Source organism: Echinops telfairi, unplaced genomic scaffold, assembly GCF_000313985.2.
Source record: "Echinops telfairi isolate 266 unplaced genomic scaffold, ASM31398v2 ScPeMD7_2;HRSCAF=8, whole genome shotgun sequence".
Lineage (NCBI taxonomy): Eukaryota > Metazoa > Chordata > Mammalia > Afrosoricida > Tenrecidae > Echinops > Echinops telfairi.
In genome coordinates, this window is record NW_022103898.1 from 49,464,963 (window position 1) to 49,484,739 (window position 19,777).

The following is a 19,777-nucleotide window of genomic DNA, read 5'->3' on the forward strand; positions in this document are numbered from 1 at the left end:
TTTTTTCTATTTTTTTCTTTTCTCTTTGTTGTCATTTTTTCTTTACTATTGTCTTCTTTTACCCTTCCCTAGTTTTGATAATGGCATTGGTTTTCTTGTTGTTCTGTCCTGCCTCTGTTTTTACTTTCCTATCAGTGTTTCATTTTTAACTATCGAATTTCCTTTGTTTTATTTTAGTTTGATGTTGTTTGTCAGAATTCTCTTGCTCATTTTTCTTCCCTTTTTCTTTTTAATTACTTCCCCTTTTAACTCTCTGTTTACTGTTTTCTTGTTTTACCAATGCAAAGTTTAAAAATGATAGAAAAGAATGGTATCTAGGTTCCAATGCATTAAAAGCAAGGTTAATTAATACAAGGAAAACACATTTTAGGGAATAAAAACATTTGAAAATTCAGAAAAGCACTATAAGAATAAACTATAATTATACAAAAATAACAAATAAAAAGAGAAGAGCACAATACTATGGTTTTGAAATATATAATGTATCAAAAGAGGAAAGAAGTAGACGAATCAATGGAAAACTAAATTAGTGAGCTCAAAAAGTTAAGTCTCTCAAGTCTTACCTGCTAGTGGAACAATAAAAATGAGCAAAATTTTGTAGAAAATCTCAATTATGTAGGACATCATCAAAAGGAGTAACCCACATGTCATTGGAATCCCAGAAAAAGAAGAAATAGTAAAAGCACAGAGAAAATTGTTCTGAGTTGTTGGTGGGAAAAGTCCCCTAACATCATGAAAGACAAGAAAATATGCATTTAGGTAACTAAATGAAAACCACACAGGATAGACCCCCCAAAAGAAATCAGCAGACATACCATAATCAAATTTTCCAAAGGCAAGGAATAAACTGAGCAAAGTTCAAAAAAGTGAAAAGTTACCTAAAAGGGAAACCAATAAGAATAATGTCTAATGTCTCAGCAGAATCCATGTACGCATGAAGAAAATGGGAAGGCAGATGTAAAATTTAACAAAAATATTGTCAGCCAAGAATCTTTTCTTCTTTTTTTAAAATTTTATTGGGGGCTCATGCAACTCTTATCAAAAATCCATATATACATCCATTGTGTCGAGCACATTTGTACATTTGTTGCCATCATCATTCTCAAAACATTTTCTTTCTACTTGAGACCTTGGTATCAGCTCCACATTTTTCCCCTACCTCTCTCCTCATCCACCTTTCCTCATGAACCCTTGATAATTTATAAATTATTATTATTTTGTCATGTCTTACACTATCAGACATCTCCCTTCACCCACTTTTCTATTGTCCATCCCCAGGGAGGGGGTTATATATGGATCCTTGTGATCAGTTCCCCCTTTTCACCCCATCTTTCCTCCACCCTTCCGGTATCACCACTCTCACCACTGGTCCCAAGGGGTTCATCTGTCCTGGATTCCCTGTGTTTCCAGTTCCTATCTGTACCAGCGTACATTCTCTGGTCCAGCAGATTTGTAAGGTAGAATTGGGATCGTGATAATGGTGGGGAGGAAGCATTAAAGAACTAGAGGAAAGTTGTATGTTTCATCATTGCTGCACCCTGACTGGCTTGTCTCCTCCTGAAACCCTTCTGTGAGGGGATGTCCAGTTGCCTACAAATGGGCTTTGGGTCCCCACTCTGCACTCCCCTTCATTCACAATGATATGATTTGTTTGTTATTTGATGCCTGATACCTGATCCCGTCGACACCTTGTGATCTCACAGGATGGTGTGCTTCTTCCGTGTGGGCTTTGTTGCTTCTCAGCTAGATGGCGGCTTGTTTATCTTCCAATCTTTAAGACCCCAGACGCTATATCTTTTGATATCTGGGCTCCATCAGCTTTCTTCACATTTGCTTATGGGCCCGCTTTGTCTTCAGCAATCGTGTTGGAATGGTAAGCATCATGGAATGCCAGTTTAATACAACAAAGTGTTCTTGCATTGAAGGAGTACTTGAGTGGCAGCCCAATGTCCATCTGCTACCTTAATTCTAAACTTACAAATATATGCACATAGATCTATTTCCCCTTCCTCATATAATTATATTTACTTATGTACATGCCTGTATTTATACCATATGGCAGGGAAATCCTCCTCCTGGCTTGGTGGGTCAGGATGTGCTCCACTCTCTCTCCCTCCCTCTTCATTTGCTCCCGTGTGCTCTGATCAGACATGTCACTCTCCCTGAGCTTTAGCTTCATTGCTGTCCTCTGAAGTCAATTCTTCTGTGGGGAGGGGCAGCTGTCCACGTAGTTGGGTTTGAGGCCAGCCCCTCAGACCTCTCTACTGGTTCACTGCAGTTATGTCAACCAACAATCTTATGCTGAACAAAATCCCCCCTAAAATAGGATGAGGAAATTAGGACATTCCCAAATAAGCAGAAATTAAAGGACTTTGTAAAGACCAGACCAACTTTACATGAAATACTAAGGGAATTTCTTTATACAGAGTATAAAGCAGTAGGAATGACCTGAGATTAACATATGGGAAACCCACCAAAGTCAATCCAGATATAAAATATCTACAAGACTGAAAATAATGAACCAAAGATATCAATTTGCAACAAATACAATTACAAAATAAATAGAGAAAAATTGAAGGTATAAAACATCCAAGTAGAGATGAATTTGAGAATATTATTTTTAAAATGTGGGATGAAATTAATAAATTACAGGGTAACCTTAAATGAAATGAATAAGCATCATCAAAATAAAAAAGGAAAATTATAAATATTTTGTAACACTAAAACACTACCAGGAAAATTAATGAACAAAGTGAGTTCGGTTCAGCATGGAAAATTATGTGAAATAATGAGGCAAGCAGCCCTATAAAAAAAAAAGGTCATGATGACAATAGATACAAACCTATCAATAATTACACCGAATATAAATAGGTTCAATGCACCAATCATGAGGCACAGCAGAATGGATGAGAAAATGACACATCAATATACTTGCTACACAAAGACAAAAAATAGATAAACAATTAAAGGATAGAAAATGTTTTCAGCAAACTAATGATAAAAATACCACAGCAGTAATGAAAATATTAATTTATTATAAGTAGACTTCAAGGCCAAATCTAGCATTGGAGATACAGAAGGGTATTATAGAATGATCAAAGTCTCATTTGAACAAGAGGATTTAACCATAGTGAATATCTATGCACCTACACAAAAGCCTCAAAATACATTAATCCAACTTCTACAGAATTGAAGTGACAAATAGACAATTATTATTATCAGTACAACTAGAAAAATACTCAAAAATATGTACAACCATTGTGGGAAGTGATACAATCAACCTAAAACAACTAGAAATAGAAAGATCATAGAAGCCATCAATAACTGCTGGGCATAGACCCCAAATAAATAGGAGACAACACAAAAAGGTGTATGCTGTCCCATGTTCATGGCAGCAAAGTTCACAGTAGCAGGAAGCTGGAAACAGCCCAACTACCCACCAATAGAAGAATGAATAAAGAAACTCTGGTAAGTGCAACACACAATGAAATACTACGGAACCCTAAAAAATACCAATGGAACCATGAAACACCCAATGACATGGATGGACCTGGAAACGAGAGTGTGTGATCAAGTCAGCCGCTCACAAAATCACAAATGTTTGCACCTTTTTTTGGCCAAGGGAATGTTAAATTTTGTGTTTTTTTTAACATCTTCATAAGAACCATTCATAATTGTCTCGTGCCATTTGAGGAAATCTATTAAGATTTCCCCTTTGGAATACAAAAAAGTTACCTCAACATTCTGAGCCAACCTTTGAGCCAAGGATTTAACTGATCTTGTATAGACCCATGGACACCACTGTTCTGACTGGACCTTCTTTTGAAAACACGCATTTGAGACTGAGATGAATGTGTTGCTGAGAAACTTTGTCCACAGCCCAGCCACTGGTCATTGAGACATATTTACATACATCTTTTTTTAGAATAAATCCATGCATGTATGAATTAGATTCCAGTAGCAATAATTTATGATTCACTCCCATAGAACTTTAAAGAGGTTTGAAATTATGGTAAATATGTGGGGAAATCATGAACTACTTTAAAAACCTGGGTAATGATCTAACTTAAGTTTTCAAAGGTGAATCTGATGACTTTCTTAGGAATAGATTGTGGTTGTACGAGAGCAGAAATAAGAGAATTTAGTAACAAGTCCTGTATTATAAGAGAGAGGAGTGTTTGCATAGTTGTTCTCCTTAAGAAATTGGTGTCCCCATAAGAAATGCTATGATATATATACATCAAAGATCATTGTATGTCAAAGATCATTCGCAAGATCACCTAATATAATAAATGCACCTTGATCCATCTGAGCAGTCCAGGGAGCTGTACAATCACCAACCCCTTTAAGACTTTCATTTAGCTGATGATTCTTCATCTATGTTGCAGATATATCCTATGCCATAATTTAACAATAATTCAGTTGGAATAATGTTCATAATTCATGATAAGTTAAATATTTGTTGTGCATATTGTTTACTCATAGAACCAATACTGGTTCAATATCTTAGTAGATAAGATAATAAAATTTGCCATGAAATACATATCTGAAGATTAATATTACGTAAATATTTCTAAGGTATTGTATAGATAGTAAATATATAAATAGAAACCATATATTCTTAAAATATAAAGGCAGCAGAATGCTATTCTTTACTCTTTATGTTACTAAAATTACTTATAACTTCTTATGTATCCCTTTCTTAGTTGAATCACTCATGTAAAATTGAGCAGTAAATTTACAAGAATCAATTGTCCTCTGATATTTCCTCCCCGATTAATTAAGTTTGAACTAACAGTGCTAAAATAAGGACCATTTGAAGAGATAGTTTGATTCCTCTAAATAATACTTCAAATGTTAACCTAAAATTTAAAAATATGTTTGATATAATCTGCATGCGATTTAATGTTTACTTTCTGATCACCTAGCTTTCATTAGTTCATATCCACATTCATTTTAGTCTTTTAAGTTGTGCTCTAATTTAGATTCTAAAGACAGAGTGTTTTATTTTGCAGATTGTTGCATTGCGTGAACAAAATGTTCATATTCAAAGAAAAATGGCATCCAGTGAGGGCTCCATAGAGTCAGAACATCTGGAAGGGATTGAGGCGGGCCAGAAAGTGCATGACAAGGTAAGACATACACAGTACGGTCTTTCCTGGAAGTGTTTGCTTGCTATGTCATGACAGTGAGAAGATGAAATTGGAAATCGATTCAATAATTTCCCTTCAAATGTGTTGACTTGTTTGTAAAATAATCATGATAATTGGCCAATTTATAACTGGCTCATAATTTGTATTTTTAAAAACAGAAGCATATATGCATATATACTAGAACTTGCATCTGTGTGTGCACATATGTCTCTGTATATGTGGGTACATATGCAATGTGGGAGTACGTTCAGGACTGTTTTAAGGAAGAGTGCCATCATTTTGAATTATATGAGGTGTGATGTATAGGCGATACCTAATCTGTGGTTCGTTACTGCAAACACTTTTGGTTAATCTCTTAGCAGGCTTCATGTTTTACTCATTTTAGAAAGCCCTTGCTCATGAGAAATTATACAAAAACATGGCACTTTTATGATTAAGAAAGAAAAAATGATTGATTCCCTTTGGGTGGGTTTGCATCCAAGCAAAGTAGTAGTCTGTTCGACCACTAGTGGAAGATTTTTTTTCCTCCTGTGCTAATCCACTCATATCTAATACGAGAGGAAAAGAATAACGTATTGGTAGATAAAGCATCAAAAGAAAATTTCATAAGAGTGTGCAAACCGTGGAGTATGATTCTCAGGAGAATCTATTGGACATTTGTCACTTAAAAATTATACCTTTATATAGTTGAGCTCCTGCTTGTGAGGGTCATATGAAGCAGGAAACTAAATTTGTTTAATTGTGAATGTCAAGAGGTTCTAAAATATAGAGCTCAAGAGCCACACAGATTGCACTGCACTGCTTACAGAGCATAAATTGGGCACTTCCTCATTTACCCACATGCACCCAAGGGGGGGCGGGATTTCTCGTGTTCCCTACTTCAAACTTAAAGCAAAGGACAGCTATTAAACTAATTTTTTAAGATGCAAAAAATTCTAGTATCTGAGAAGCCATCTTCATAAAGACTTCACTATTTGCTCTTCATCCATATATTTTAGAGAAACCTCAAGTATTAAACGTGAACTCTAATTTGACAGATGATTTCATGTGCTTTATTTAATATATAATATAATTATTTTGTTTTCTTCCAGATAAATAAGTTTATATTAATTCAATGAATTGACCACTAAACTCTTTAGAACAATGCATTTGCATTGACAAATCAGTTTAGCGTGTAATTTTCTATGATGCTCCATTATAATTATGTCATCATCCTGGTATATTTCTTTACCTATCCTCTGAGAATCATGTAGACACTTTGGCTTGGGTGGGACATGCTCTTTATGATCATCCAGGTTTTCTTTTAGATGGCTACAACATCTTCCTATAATGCTACATTTATGCTATAGAAAGCATAGTGGGCCAGTGCATTAAGCATTGGTCTGCAAATTTCTAGTCTGTTCTCGGGGTGTTGGGTAGTGTTTCCGGGGGTGAGGTTGCAGGCCTGAGGTAGTCTGCTTTCTAGAAGATTTACAGCTCAAGGACCCCTGTGAAGCAGTTTTGCTCTGTTTTATAGATCTTTATGAATGAGAATTGATTAGAAGGCAGTTGCTGTATTTCTGTTAACTCAATCTGGAATTTGGATAATACTGTTACTAGTGGATATAAGGCAGTATAAGAGACAACATATGTCTTTCTTCTACATAAAAAGTGCTCTTATCAACTGAAAATCAGCTAATTGATGTTGAGAACATGTATTGGTGGCGTAGTGGTTACGCCTTCGGCTGCAGTCTGCAAGGTGGGCCATTGGAAATCACCAGCAGCTCCGTGGGCGCGAGACCGTGTTTCTTCCCCTTACCCAGTTACAGCCTCACTCACCCACGGGGTTGCTCTGTGTCAGCAAGGGCTTGATGGCAGTGAGTCTGGTGTGTGTGTGTGTGTGTGTGTGCCTGTATGTAAGTATATGTACAATTTCCTATACATGCATGATGTATATCTTATACATGCATGTGCATATGTATATATAGTTTATTATACATTGGGGCTGTATAGAATTTAAAGCAGTTAATGTCAGATTGATTTTGAGGTGGAGGCATCTCTGCTGGGACTCAGAGGTACAGTTGCACACATGGGATAGGCTAAATAGTTGTTGGCCTATGGGTTCATCTTTACCGTACTTTTTCTTCCATATCTCAATGAAGTATTTCATCCAGTATAGGTAAAAAAACTTGTGTTGTTGCTAACAGAATTCACTCTTCATTGTAGATGCAAATAAAGAGTTTCAATTTCTGTGATTGCAATTGAAAACCTTGCCTTGCAGAGTGGTTTCTAAATACTGTAGAATAATTACATACGATTAGAGTTTACCACAACTTATCTATCAGTTTATCATAACATGTTGGCTTATGTGTTACTGTCATGCTGCAAGCGTTGTCACCTGTATTTCACATACCATCCGGATCACCCAGGGTGAAGGGCCTTCAATGGAACTTCCAGAATAAAAAGACTACAAAGGAGGACGAGGCTAACCAGTTCTAAGTGATTGGCCACAGCAAGTATTGTGAACAGCAGCTAGACACTGGCAGTCCAGGGCTAGAGGAGGAGCTACGCATGTTGGAAGGCACTCAGAGCAGGCTTGGCAGAAAGGCTAGCTGCTCAAAGTAGAAGGGACCTAGGTGACAGGGCGGGGAAAAGCTTGCTGCACCTTCATTTACTGACAGGGCATTATTGTTGGTCGGGTTCTACTTCATACCTGTAATCCTTATTCCAAACAACATGTGTTTACGTACATCTCTGCCGACTAGTTTACTCAGCTATACATGGGTTCCAGTCTTTTTAGCATGCCTCCCAAAAGACCAGTCACACCAATGTATTTCCAGGGGACCTGCTGGGCGCATTATATTCATGTCATAGAAGCCAGCTTTCTCTTTTTTGAGGATTCCAAAGGACATCCTTGATATATTTTCTTTAATAATTCAGAATAATCATGAAGGCTTATTATGATGAAGTTTAAAGAAAATTGAAAACTCCATTGCCTAAAAAAGGCTATGAAAAAATTTTAAGGAACATTTTTTCCATCATGACAATGCACCCACTCCTTCTTCAAAGGTACAATTTCACTGTGAAACCTTACCCCAGCCACTCGTCAGCAATGATCTTGTCCCTTCAGAATTATTTTTATTCTGGGAATACAAAGAGTATTGAAAAGAAACATAATTTGAGCCCCAACAACATGCCTCACTTCTGTTCTGAGGTGAGGAAAATCAAACATCACAGAATTCTTAGGGAAAGGTTAGAGGGATGGAAATGTCAACTCAGAAATGGATAGTCCTAGACCTAGATGGGGGTTAAGTCAAGAAAAAAATAGCTCCAAATTATATATTTAATAAAGGTTTTCTATAATTGTAAAGTAATAGTTTTTACTAACCCTTATTAAATAACACTGAACATGAACCTGCTACACATTTTTGGATTGTGTTTATGGAATGAAGGATACCAGTGTCGTCAATTGCAAAACAGTATTAAAGGAAAAACACACACATTCAAACCAAAAGAATGAAACAGAAAATTACAATTCCGTTTAGTCAATTATGACTTACACAGTGGTTCTCAACCTTCCTCATGCTGCGACCCTTTAATACAGTTCCTCATGTTGTGGTGATCCCCAACCATAAAATTATTTTCATTGCTACTTCATCACTGTAATTTTGCTATTGTTATGAATCAGATGACCCCTGTGAAAGGGTCGCACTATCCCCAAAGGAGTCGCGACCCACCGATTGAGAACCACCGCTATAGAAGGTTTCCTAGGCTATACATCCCTGTAGGAAAAGATAGTGTTGTCTTTCTCCTCCGGAGCGGCCTGTGGGTTTGAACCACGTACTTTATTTTCAGCCCTCTTCATCGGGACTCTTACAAACAAATACAAAAACCATTGTTCGACATCATAGACTGGGAAGAAAGTGACTCATGTGGACTAGTGAAAAGATTAGTCTTGTCTAGAGCAATCAAATGACTTAAATTACAGAGTCATGATGGGTCATTAGCCAACAGGAGATGTTTTATGTCAGTGGTGGAGAGCTGAACACAGACTGTTGATAACAATCGTCTCATAAGGCACACTTTGTAGCCAGCCTTATTACCCATTGAAAAGACAGGCAATTATTACTGAGCCTTTAAAACAAAACAAAAAAGAAAAAGATGAGGACAACTGAAACAATTTCAAATATTTCGGTGTGAATGAAATTGAATCACTTGTTACAGAAGAACATAAGTATTCACAGGGAGTGAAAAAATTTCAGAGCACAATTTTTATCTCAAAGTCCAGAATTTGGGTCAATATAGCTTTCACATTATTTTCTGCAAGTTTGTTTATTTGTATTTCTTTTTTGTCAACAAATGTGTAAAATGTTAATACTTGCCAAATGTTTGATTTGTGAAGATTATAATATTCCTGACTGGGAAATTCCCTTCTCATGACTCAATAAATTTCCGTTTTGTTGACGCTGTTGTTGTCTAGTTTTACTTATTTTTTCCTGTGTGTGAAATGCACTTCTAAGTTATTAAAGACTCCAAGTCCACTTCAGTTTTACTTTCCCTTCTTTTTCAGCCACTCGACCAATATTTAGATCTGAGGGACAAGGAATCTGAAAGGGGCTATTGTTGTTTAAAGCTATGTTTTTTCAGTATAGAAGTAAAGAAAGCTAAAGAAGTGAAGAAAGTAAAGAAGTGAAATAAATAGAAAAATGATTTATATAGGTTTTAATAGACTTATTTGGGGCACATGTGTCCAAATGGGTTCTGTAGGTAGGATTGATGTTTCTTCATAGCCACCCATTTTCATAGATCTTCGCAATGTGATCGTGTGTACTACAACTAGAATATGCTTCGCAAGAAATCTAAAAGGCAGACAATATGGATGGGCAACGTGTCCCCCTTGGTCATGACAGGGTTAACGTGTAAGTCTTTGTAACTTACGTGAGTCTCCGGTATAGGTAAAATAACCATGCTTAACTTACAGCTCCGTTGTACAGGATAGAGAGGCTGACTGATGTAGCTATGGTTGCGCTGACCTGCTCTATCAAAATAAGAGTCTTAGGACCCAAGGAGCATCTGTTCTTGGAACCTACATCACTATTCTGCCTTGACACTGTGCTAAGTACATGTAAAGTTCCATTTTCTTAGGACTCTAGTCTACCTCTGTGGGGACCTGTTCCTAGAACCAATTTCCTATGGCCTGACTGTACATCTCTTGGGAGAGGCCAAGGTATGGTTGATTACTAGAGTTATAAAAAGTTTGAAATGCCACTTGGCTTGTCCACATGTGTACAGGAAAAACAAATATGAAAGGAGCCAAGGCAGAGGAGAGGACAAGATGATGCTGTAATAAAAGGGCCATGTCTGGAAAACTAATTTTGGATGTGAAACATTCAGGAGGCCGGGAAATCGAATTAAGAACTGTACTAATGACCACTGTGAATATTTGTCAGTGTGGAGAATAGATATAAATGTATTAATGACCATTATGAAATGTAGTTGTCAACATGCAGAATGACATACATTAGCTTGATTTATAATTTTTAAGTACTGGATTTGTGATATATGAAGGTCTCTTTATTCTCTTGCCCTGGGCTCTACAAATACTGGGACTCAACTATATGTTCCCCACTATAAGAGATGTAATTTAACAGAAACTCTTTAGCATGTATGTATATGTATGTGTATATGTGAAGTTCACAAAACAATAGTTACACTTTTGCTTAAAGTTATCTGCTTTAATCCTCATTATTCTATTTATTGTTTTAATGCATGTTTTCCACATTACGATGTTTAATGGGTCACAAATTCAATAAGAAAGGGAAAAAAACCTGCTTCACATTAGTGTTAACTAAGAAAATAAGATCCGTATACTTAATAAATTACATTAGCTAACTTGAATAATCAATTTCACCCTTGTAATACTTTTCCATCTTCTGTACTAGTGTAGTATATGAAGCACACTTTAAAAAATCATTTTGTTAAGGGCTCGTACAACTCATCACAATCCATACATCTATCCATTGTGTCAAGCACATTTGTACATTTGTTGCCATCATCATTTTCAAAACATTTTTTCTACTTGAGCCCTTGGTATCAGCTCCTCAATTTTCCCCTCCCTTTCGCACCCTCCCTTCGTTATGAACCCTTGAGAATTTATAAATTATTATTGTTTTATCATGTCATACATTGACCGATGTCTCACTTTACCCACTTTTCTGTTGCCCACCCCCCTGAGAGGGGGCAATAGGTAGATCATTGTGATTGGTTCCCCCTTTCTCCCCACACCTTCCCCTTACTCTCCTGGTATGGCTCCTGTCCATATTGGTTCCAAGGGGTTTATCTGTCCTGGATTCCCTGTGTTTCAAGCTCTTATCTGTACCTGTGTACATGCTCTGGTCTAGCCGGATTTGTAAGGTAGAATTGGGGTCATAATAGTGGGGGAGAGGAAGCATTAAAGAATTAGAGGAAAGTTGTATGTTTCCTCTGTGCTATCATGTATTCTGACTGGCTCATCTCTTCCCTGTGACCCTTCTGTAAGAGGATGTTCAATTGCCTACAGATGGGCTCTGGGTCTCTATCCTGCACTCCACTTCATTCACAATGATATGATTTTTGTTCTGGGTCTTTGATGCCTGATACCTGATTCTATTGACACCTCGTGATTACACAGGCTGGTGTGCTTCTTCCATTTGGGCTTTGTTGCTTCTCAGCTAGATGGCCACTTGTGTATCTTCAAGCCTTTAAGACCCAAGATGCTATATCTTTTGATAGCCGGCCACCATCAGCTTTCTTCACCACATTTGTTTATCCACCCAACCGCTTTGTCTTCAGTGACCGTGTTGGGAAGGTGAGCACCATAGAATGTCAGATTATTAGAATGAAGTGTCCTTGCATTGAGGAGTACGTGAGTAGAGGCCCAATGTCCCTCTGTGACTTTAATACTAAACCTATAAATATATGTACATAGATCTATTTCCTCATTATCATATATAAATATATTTACACAAGTACATGCCTTTATTTAGACCTCTATAAATGCCCTTTGCCTCCTAGTTCTTTCCTCTTTTTCCTTTTCCTTTTCTCTTGTACCATTATCATGTTAAGCCTTCATTTGTGTTTCAGAATCAAAATTGATGCATTCCTATAGTATTAAATAGCTCAGAAATTGTAACCATCACTGAAATTGTATGAAGGTTTTTGTATGTGGACACATACGTTGTTATTTTGCTTTTTCTACTTATATAGATTCAGTATGAGTTGCAATGACTCAATGGTAGTGAATTTGGTTTTGGAAGATGGATTCATCCCTTTTAAAGACTTAAAAGCTTTGTAAACAGATCGTTGATCTAGTTTGAGGTGCTATTGCCAAGTGGTATTGTGTTGGTTCCGAATCATAGAGACCCTATGTACCAAAGAAGGAACCGTTGCCTGCTCCTGCACCAGCCTCAACAGGTAGCCACTATTTCAATGCATCTCGTTGAAGATCTATTTAGAATGCTCTATAAATGCCACACATTTGTAGAAGTAATTCTTTATTCAACCCTCCAAGGTATCAAGATTAACACAGTTTTGATGATTTTGCCTCTTATTTATCTCAACCTATCAATTTCCCTCTTATCCTCCTTGGTTCCAGGCCTTACCATTTTTCACCAGACCTGCTGTATTACTCTCATAACTTCCTGTTTCTCTTCATAGTTTTCTCTGTTCCTCCAGGCTCGGTCCTCACCATTTTATTAAAAGGGGGCATTTGTGCTTCTGTGATGAAATGCTTACATTCCATCTGAATGGTCTGGATGCACTTCCCAGACACTGTGTCTCATTCACAACCACCAAGTACCAACCTGTGGAGGCTTGTATGTTGCCATGGTGTTGAATTTGTTTCAGTAGAACTTCCAGACTAAGATGAGGCTTTCTACTCCTGTCTGAGAAACCCACAGGGGAAGTGGGGGCTACCTTGACTTACAAAGTCTCCAGAAGTCACAATTGACTTGATGGGAGTGAGTTTGGTTAGTTGTTACTAAACTCAGGCAGATTATTATCCTGGGTTCTGAAGAATTTGATGTCATGAAGGTAGAGTGCACAGGTGGACAAGTGGTTAAGTTATCTGTAGGAGGGTTTTCCTGACTCGCATAGCTACTGGAACTGAAAAGGAAACAGAAAGATGAACTAGAAAGCAGGGGAGTCACAGCCTAGTGGGGCCTGACCATGAGCCAGCGTCAGGCTCAAGGCTGCAGAATTAAATGAATCCAAGGTTGACTGGTAAGCTGTCAGGCCTAAAGATAGCGCCAGAGATCAGAGGCAGTTTGGTGCATTGAAAAGTCAGGTGTGAGATGCAGACAAGTAAGAAGGAGAAGAAAAGAGCCTTCCGACAGTGTGCTTAAATAAGACTAAATCAAACACCCTAGAAAAATTCCTTTCTCTGGTATTAAGCCTGGGACCTGATTCAGAGGGTAGCAATCCACCTTAGAAGATCTCAACACAGAGTGCATTGCATCATGTTCAATTACTTCATCCTGGCCCTGTCAAGTTGGCATAAAACCGATCACACAGAATATCACACTAGAGTACTGAATGATGTAGTGTCTGCTAAATGCAAGGTCAGCTGTTTGAAACCACCAGCCGCCCCACTGGAGAAAGATGGAGCTTTCTACTCCTGTAACTTACGGCAACTCACTGTCCTGCTGTCCTGTCCTGTATGGTCCCAAGTAGTCAGAATTGACTCGGTGTCAGTGAGTTTGTTTGTTTGTTTGTTTGGGGGGGTATCACATGATTAAGAAAATCTTGACATCTACCTCTGAACATTAGTCAAATCAATGGCTAAGAACAATTCCATCATAGGTGTGGCACAGGGACACATAGCATGTTGTCTAGTTGTGTCTGAGGTCCCCATGAGTTGGGGGCCAGCTGAAAGTAGCTAACAGCAATGGCCACGTCCTCCTCATCCCATTGGTTATCTACTTCAAACAATAGCCACAGCATTATTCCCAAAGTAAATTATGTTTTCATTTGCATCTTTATTCAGTTGCATCTTTATGCCTCCAAAAGTATTTATAATTCCACAGCTATATGTATACATTTATTTCCTCTGCCTAAACATTGATATTATCTTCTATTTGAGTACCCTAGGACTTAAAACATGAAGCAGAGACGTTATTTTACTTTTAGCTTCAGTTGCCAGAAGCATAAGTAATTAAAATGCATTTTTCCTGTATATAGATTTTTATTAAATTAATAAACATTTATCAAAGAATGCGTTTACTTGCTTATGTTAAATTGAGACTAAAAGCCATGGGCAAGTATTAATCACTTTGTGTTGTTCATTTTTATGTATCCTATTCTTGTATATTGACTGTTGCCAAAAATTATTCATATGAAAATTTAGTCTTTGCCAATTGTAACTTACTGCATGCATTATTGATTAAGTTTAAATGTCTTTTCTGTATCAGAGATAATTATCACTTGCCTTTGTTTGTATATTGGTAAAACCAGCAGAGTATTTCATCTGTGTGTCAATTCCATACAGTGTGTTCTGATTGCTAATAGTCACAGGTAAAATCATACAAGATCCCCTTCTTTTTTTTTTTCTTCAATTGAATTTGAAAGCAGTGAAATATCCAGAATAATGGAATTTCTGAATTTGTAGTTTGTGTTGGAACACTTCCTAGAAAAGAAAGGGTCCGCATTTACCATCAGTCTGTGTGAGTGGAGTGGATCAGAGGTAGATAACATAAGGAGAAGGTTCAAAAGGAGCAAGATTTAAAGGATTTTCAAAGATGGCTTCACTCCAGGTTGGCAGTTGGTTCATTAATCTGTGTTCTGTTGCAGTCAGAGCTGGAAAGGGCTCTATGGCAATAGGTTGGTTAGGCTCTCCATTAAGCAATGCGCCTCCCTGGAAATACGGAGATTAACAAATTATTTTCCTTCCTTCTGTATTGGTGTTACTGATCTGTTAAGCCAAACTACAATATATTTTATGATTATCTTAAAGGTGTTCCAATTTTAATTTTAATTTCCCCTTGGGTAGGGTTTTTTCAGCTCAGTGTCCTATTAAGCATCTATGACACAGGCAGGTATTAGAATATTCACAGATCTCATCCATACCCCCTCAAATGAGAATTTGTATGGTGAGCAAATTAGGAAACGCTATGCTGTAGACATTTAAATTGGCACCTTCCTATTATTTTTATTACAATGTTTTCATGCTCCCAAAGATAGCACAGTATGCAGTGCTTCTTAAACTTTCATAAATACAAATCCCCTATGACCAGAGAAAAACACATCCTATAATCAGTATTCTGCTGGACACTGCTTACTTCTGGTTCTGTCCTTTTAAACTAAGGCAAACTTCTCTTTAAATCTGTCTAGAAATCTCATTAACAAAGGAACTGCATGCCAATAAGAACACCATAAACGACTGTAAAAGCCTTTTACAGTTTTCTAAAAGAGCTTTTCATAAGCTTCTTCGTTTGATCTCAGTAACAACCAAGTGAATTTTGTAAATCAAGGATTATTGGCTCAATGTCATATAGCTAGTGAGCAGATGGGGTTAAGATAAATGGTATTATAAGTATGCAAAGATTAAAAGTGAAGTGTGGATGAAAAAGAAAGGTAGCTTATATTTTTTCTATTTTATGAATTGCGGAATAGAAAAATAAGTAGTCAAAAACCCATCTATGTGTCCAAGGAGATCAAAAGTTTATTACACTGAACACGCAAACAAAAAATATTCAAAGATAAGCCTTACACAAAGAGAACTTTGTTATATTTATGTTGATATATTTAGCACTTCTTTAGTCAAATATATACCTCATCTTCAATCATCTGTTTTTCCTCTCTCTATTCCATTCCTGTAACATGAAAATCTGTTCTATTTAAAATTTGTGGAGAAAAATATCTAGATCCTACTTCTACCACCCGCTATTGCCGGTTTGGGGGATTTTCTGGCTCAGTTTTTGCAACTAAGATCTCCAAAAGGGTCGTCTGCTCAGTCTCTTACTTCCGTTTTGTTCTTTAAAACACCATCCTCATCAGGCTTTTGCCTTACCCCTCTGAAGAAAGTGATGCTGTTACCATCGTCCGGAAGGTCATATGGCTGAATAATGTGGCCTCGTCAAAGCCATGGTTTGATTTACTCATCAGCAGCATTTCCCGTGACTCGTCACGCTGCCGTCCTTGATACTTGATCTTCACTTGCATTGTAGGAGCCACACTCTCTTGTTTGAGGAAACCAGACCTCATGGTGGCCCTTGTCAAGTTGCTTGTTTGTTTTTCTTTCTTGGATCATGCTCCTCTTCCCAATGTCCTAATACTGTAATACTCTAGTGTTCAATACTCTCCCCCCTTCGATCTGCACTCTCTTAGTGACCTCAGTCAATCTTATAACATTAAATACCATCATATCATAATAGCTTAAGATCTCTATCTCTATCTCAGACCCTACAACCATCTACCCAACTCTCTGTTCAACCTGTTTATAGAGGGCACACTGAGCTGGAACTGCCACCAGGTTTGAGAATTAGAATAAGAATCACTAGTTTGAACTATTGCCCTCAGATTAGGTTCTTGTTAGCTCTTGGAGCCTTTTACATTCTAACCATTTATGGTGAACAGTTTATCAGTCTAAAACAGCATTGAACTTCACTATGGAAAGGAGAGGCGTCTAATTTTCTTTTCTCTCTTAATTTTCACTATGTGAATAAATTTGAATGATTGCTCCACCTCCACCCTTCCCTCTCTTAAATGAATGGACCGTGAAGGAGACCGTTTCATGTTAGGGTTTCGTTAATTCTTCTTCCTGTAGAACAGGACTGGGAATCTTTTTTTCTGCCAAGGGCCATTTGGAAAGTCATAACTTCATCCACCAGTCATACAAAATTATCAAATTAAAAATTAGCCTGGTAGGGGCCCTGGTGCTATAGTGCTTACACACTGGGCTGTGATCTGCATGGTTGGCAGTTCGAAACCACCAACAGCTCAGCAAGAGAAAGACGGGGCTTCAACTCCCACAAACAGTTACAGCTTGGAAACCCACATGGGGTCGCTATGAGTCAGTATAGACTCATGGCAGTGAGGGGGAAAATGGTCAAACATTTAATTAACTCACCCCTAACATGTTCACTTTAACTGCTTCTTTTTGATGAGGCAAGTTATGCGAGCTGGTGTTGATGATTTTGCAGGTCTTCTATTGCTCTTCGGGCCACATGTTCCCCACTTGTGTTTTAGAGCATTAGTTCCTGACTTGCCTTACATGGAAGGGCTTCAGCCAGTCCATGTACTATGTTTCCAACCTTCTTTCATTTTGATTATTAATATTCATCCTAGAACCCATCTCACTGATTAATTGAAACAAATAATTATTCAACAAATGCATGGTTTTGAATACACTCTCTGTGGATTATGCATTATAGTCACTAGATATAAGTAAAATAAAAAATATATACCTATTCAGTCAAACAAATTATATCTCATAACTACCAGCTTCCAGGCATCAATGAGGTATATCGTAAACAATATAAATGAAGGCTAAAATTTACTAATTTTCAATAGACTGGCAGACTGTAACAATATATATTAGATACATAAATTACCTGATAAGCTATAACATAATAAGTACATTGACAAATAAGTTGGAAATTTTCAGTTGGTCAGGAATTATTGAGAGGGCTAGAAATGAGGATAAGTTGTAATATTAGGTAGAGATTGAGGTTAGCTTAACTGAAGTAATTGAAGATGTTAACTTATTAGCTTATTAAACACACACACACAAACTAACTGAAGTCTAATGATGGGAACTCAGAGTGAACCCTATTAAGACAAGTAGAACTGCCCCTGTGAGTTGCTGAGACTGTAGTTCTGTACCGGAGTAGAACGCCGTGGGAATCCTCTATACACTGACTATTCCCCAATGCACCCATAATAGCAGCTTATATCTCCATGTTGACATCTAATAACATTGCAAATGTAAGGTCTTCAGAACCAAGTGTCTGATTTTAGCCAATCTTAATCTCAAATCCTCTACTCCTGCAGATTTATCTTTCTTCATAAATGGTAAGTCAATATTTCTAACTGTGAAAAACATTACATTCTTTAAAAGGTAAATTTCATAAATAAATTTCAACTAATAAATAAATTGTGAAAGCACTGGATTTCCCTTCATTCATTTGTTATTTAGGTGAAAATGCCATAATTTAGTTTTAAGTTAAATAAAGGTAACAATGATATGACAAATTTTTTCTAACATTTGAATCAGCTTATTTTTATCTTCGTATTTAGAAGCTATGAAAACACATACAAAGCTTCCATAAAAATTTAGGGAGTTGAACAAATGAAATAGGACACATTTACTAGACAGAAAATCTCATTAACACTTCAGAAATAAGAATATTGAGTAAAATTTTTAAAATGCGTATTTCCAAAATCTAGCATAGCGCAGAATGTAGCCTGCTGCTTAAAAAGAAAAAAAAAATCAAGAAATTAACATTTTAAGTGATTATTTTAGTTGCCTGATTGCTGTTTACATTTAGATTAAATTTAGTTAAATTTCTTCTAACTTAAGCCCAATTTTGAATAAGGTTTTTATGGACTTCAGGTGCACAGATTTAGGAGGGAAAAAACCAACATATTTCTAATTTGAAAATTAACATAATTCTGGGCACTGAGCAAATATTTTTGGAATGCAGACAAAAATACAAACATACAACCCTGTGCACAGAGTGTCAGACTGCTTGATGCCGAACCATAAAGTTCAAACCCCTTCGTGACCTTGGACCACTGCAAGAACTGCAAATTCCACGTTAGTGCCTCCTCACATGTGCACAGGAAGACCATGTCATCCACACTCTCCAAGGACATGCGGCAGAAATATAAGGTGGCCCCCTGTGCTCATCCGCAAGGACAATGAGGTCCAGGTGGTTTGAGGGGACTACACTGGCCAGTCAATCAGCAAGGTCGTCCAGATGTACAGAAAGAAGCATGTTCTCTACATTGATGAGATGCAGTGCGAGAAAGCCAATGGCACCACTGTCCATGCGGGCATTCACCCGAGCAAGGTGGTCATCACCAAGCTGAAGTTGGACAAAGATGGGGTGGGGGGGATGTTTAAAAGCAAAGCCAACTCTCGAGAGGTTGGAAAAGAGAAAGGCAAGTACCAGGGACAGCCTATTGAGAAAAAGCAGAAACGAGCATGGTCTGCCACGGACAAACAATGGAGCAATAGACGTCTAGACTGATAAGTGTTTTCTTGGGAACTTTTCTCAAGAGGCATCTAGAACATTTCATTTCTCTCTTTCTCTGTGATGGATGTCTGGTCTGTAACTTTTGTTTCAGAGGAAACAGGCCTCTAGCAACCAAAGGGTCAGTAGGTGCAATTGTATGGTTATAATATATAAAGATCATGGTAAAGTCATGGAAGTTAGTAAAGTAAAATAAAAGGAGTCAAACACATTTTATGGTAGCATGCTCACCTCATTCCCTCTTCATAGTCCTCGTGGAGTTGGGAGAAGAGAGAGAGGAGAGAGATTCTTTACTATCTTGGGGTATTTATAGGTAGCTATAAGACATGCCTCTTCAGTAGTTACATACTTTACAAGGTGGGTGGTAACTACAGTAAGGTCCCTGAGCTCACAGGTGAGGAAACTACTACCTGG

The 19,777-nt window shown here is 37.4% G+C and overlaps 1 protein-coding gene across 7 annotated transcripts in view; it reads left to right on the forward strand.

Annotated features, from left to right (window-relative positions):
- Positions 1-19,777, forward strand: part of PPFIA2 (PTPRF interacting protein alpha 2) — a 503,998-nt gene that overhangs the window by 349,266 nt on the left and 134,955 nt on the right. For all 7 annotated transcript variants that reach the window (XM_045289840.1, XM_045289844.1, XM_045289847.1 and 4 more), the window contains one exon: positions 5,016-5,132. In XM_045289840.1, the coding sequence (XP_045145775.1) occupies positions 5,016-5,132 (117 nt within the window). The remainder of the gene's footprint in view (positions 1-5,015; positions 5,133-19,777) is intronic.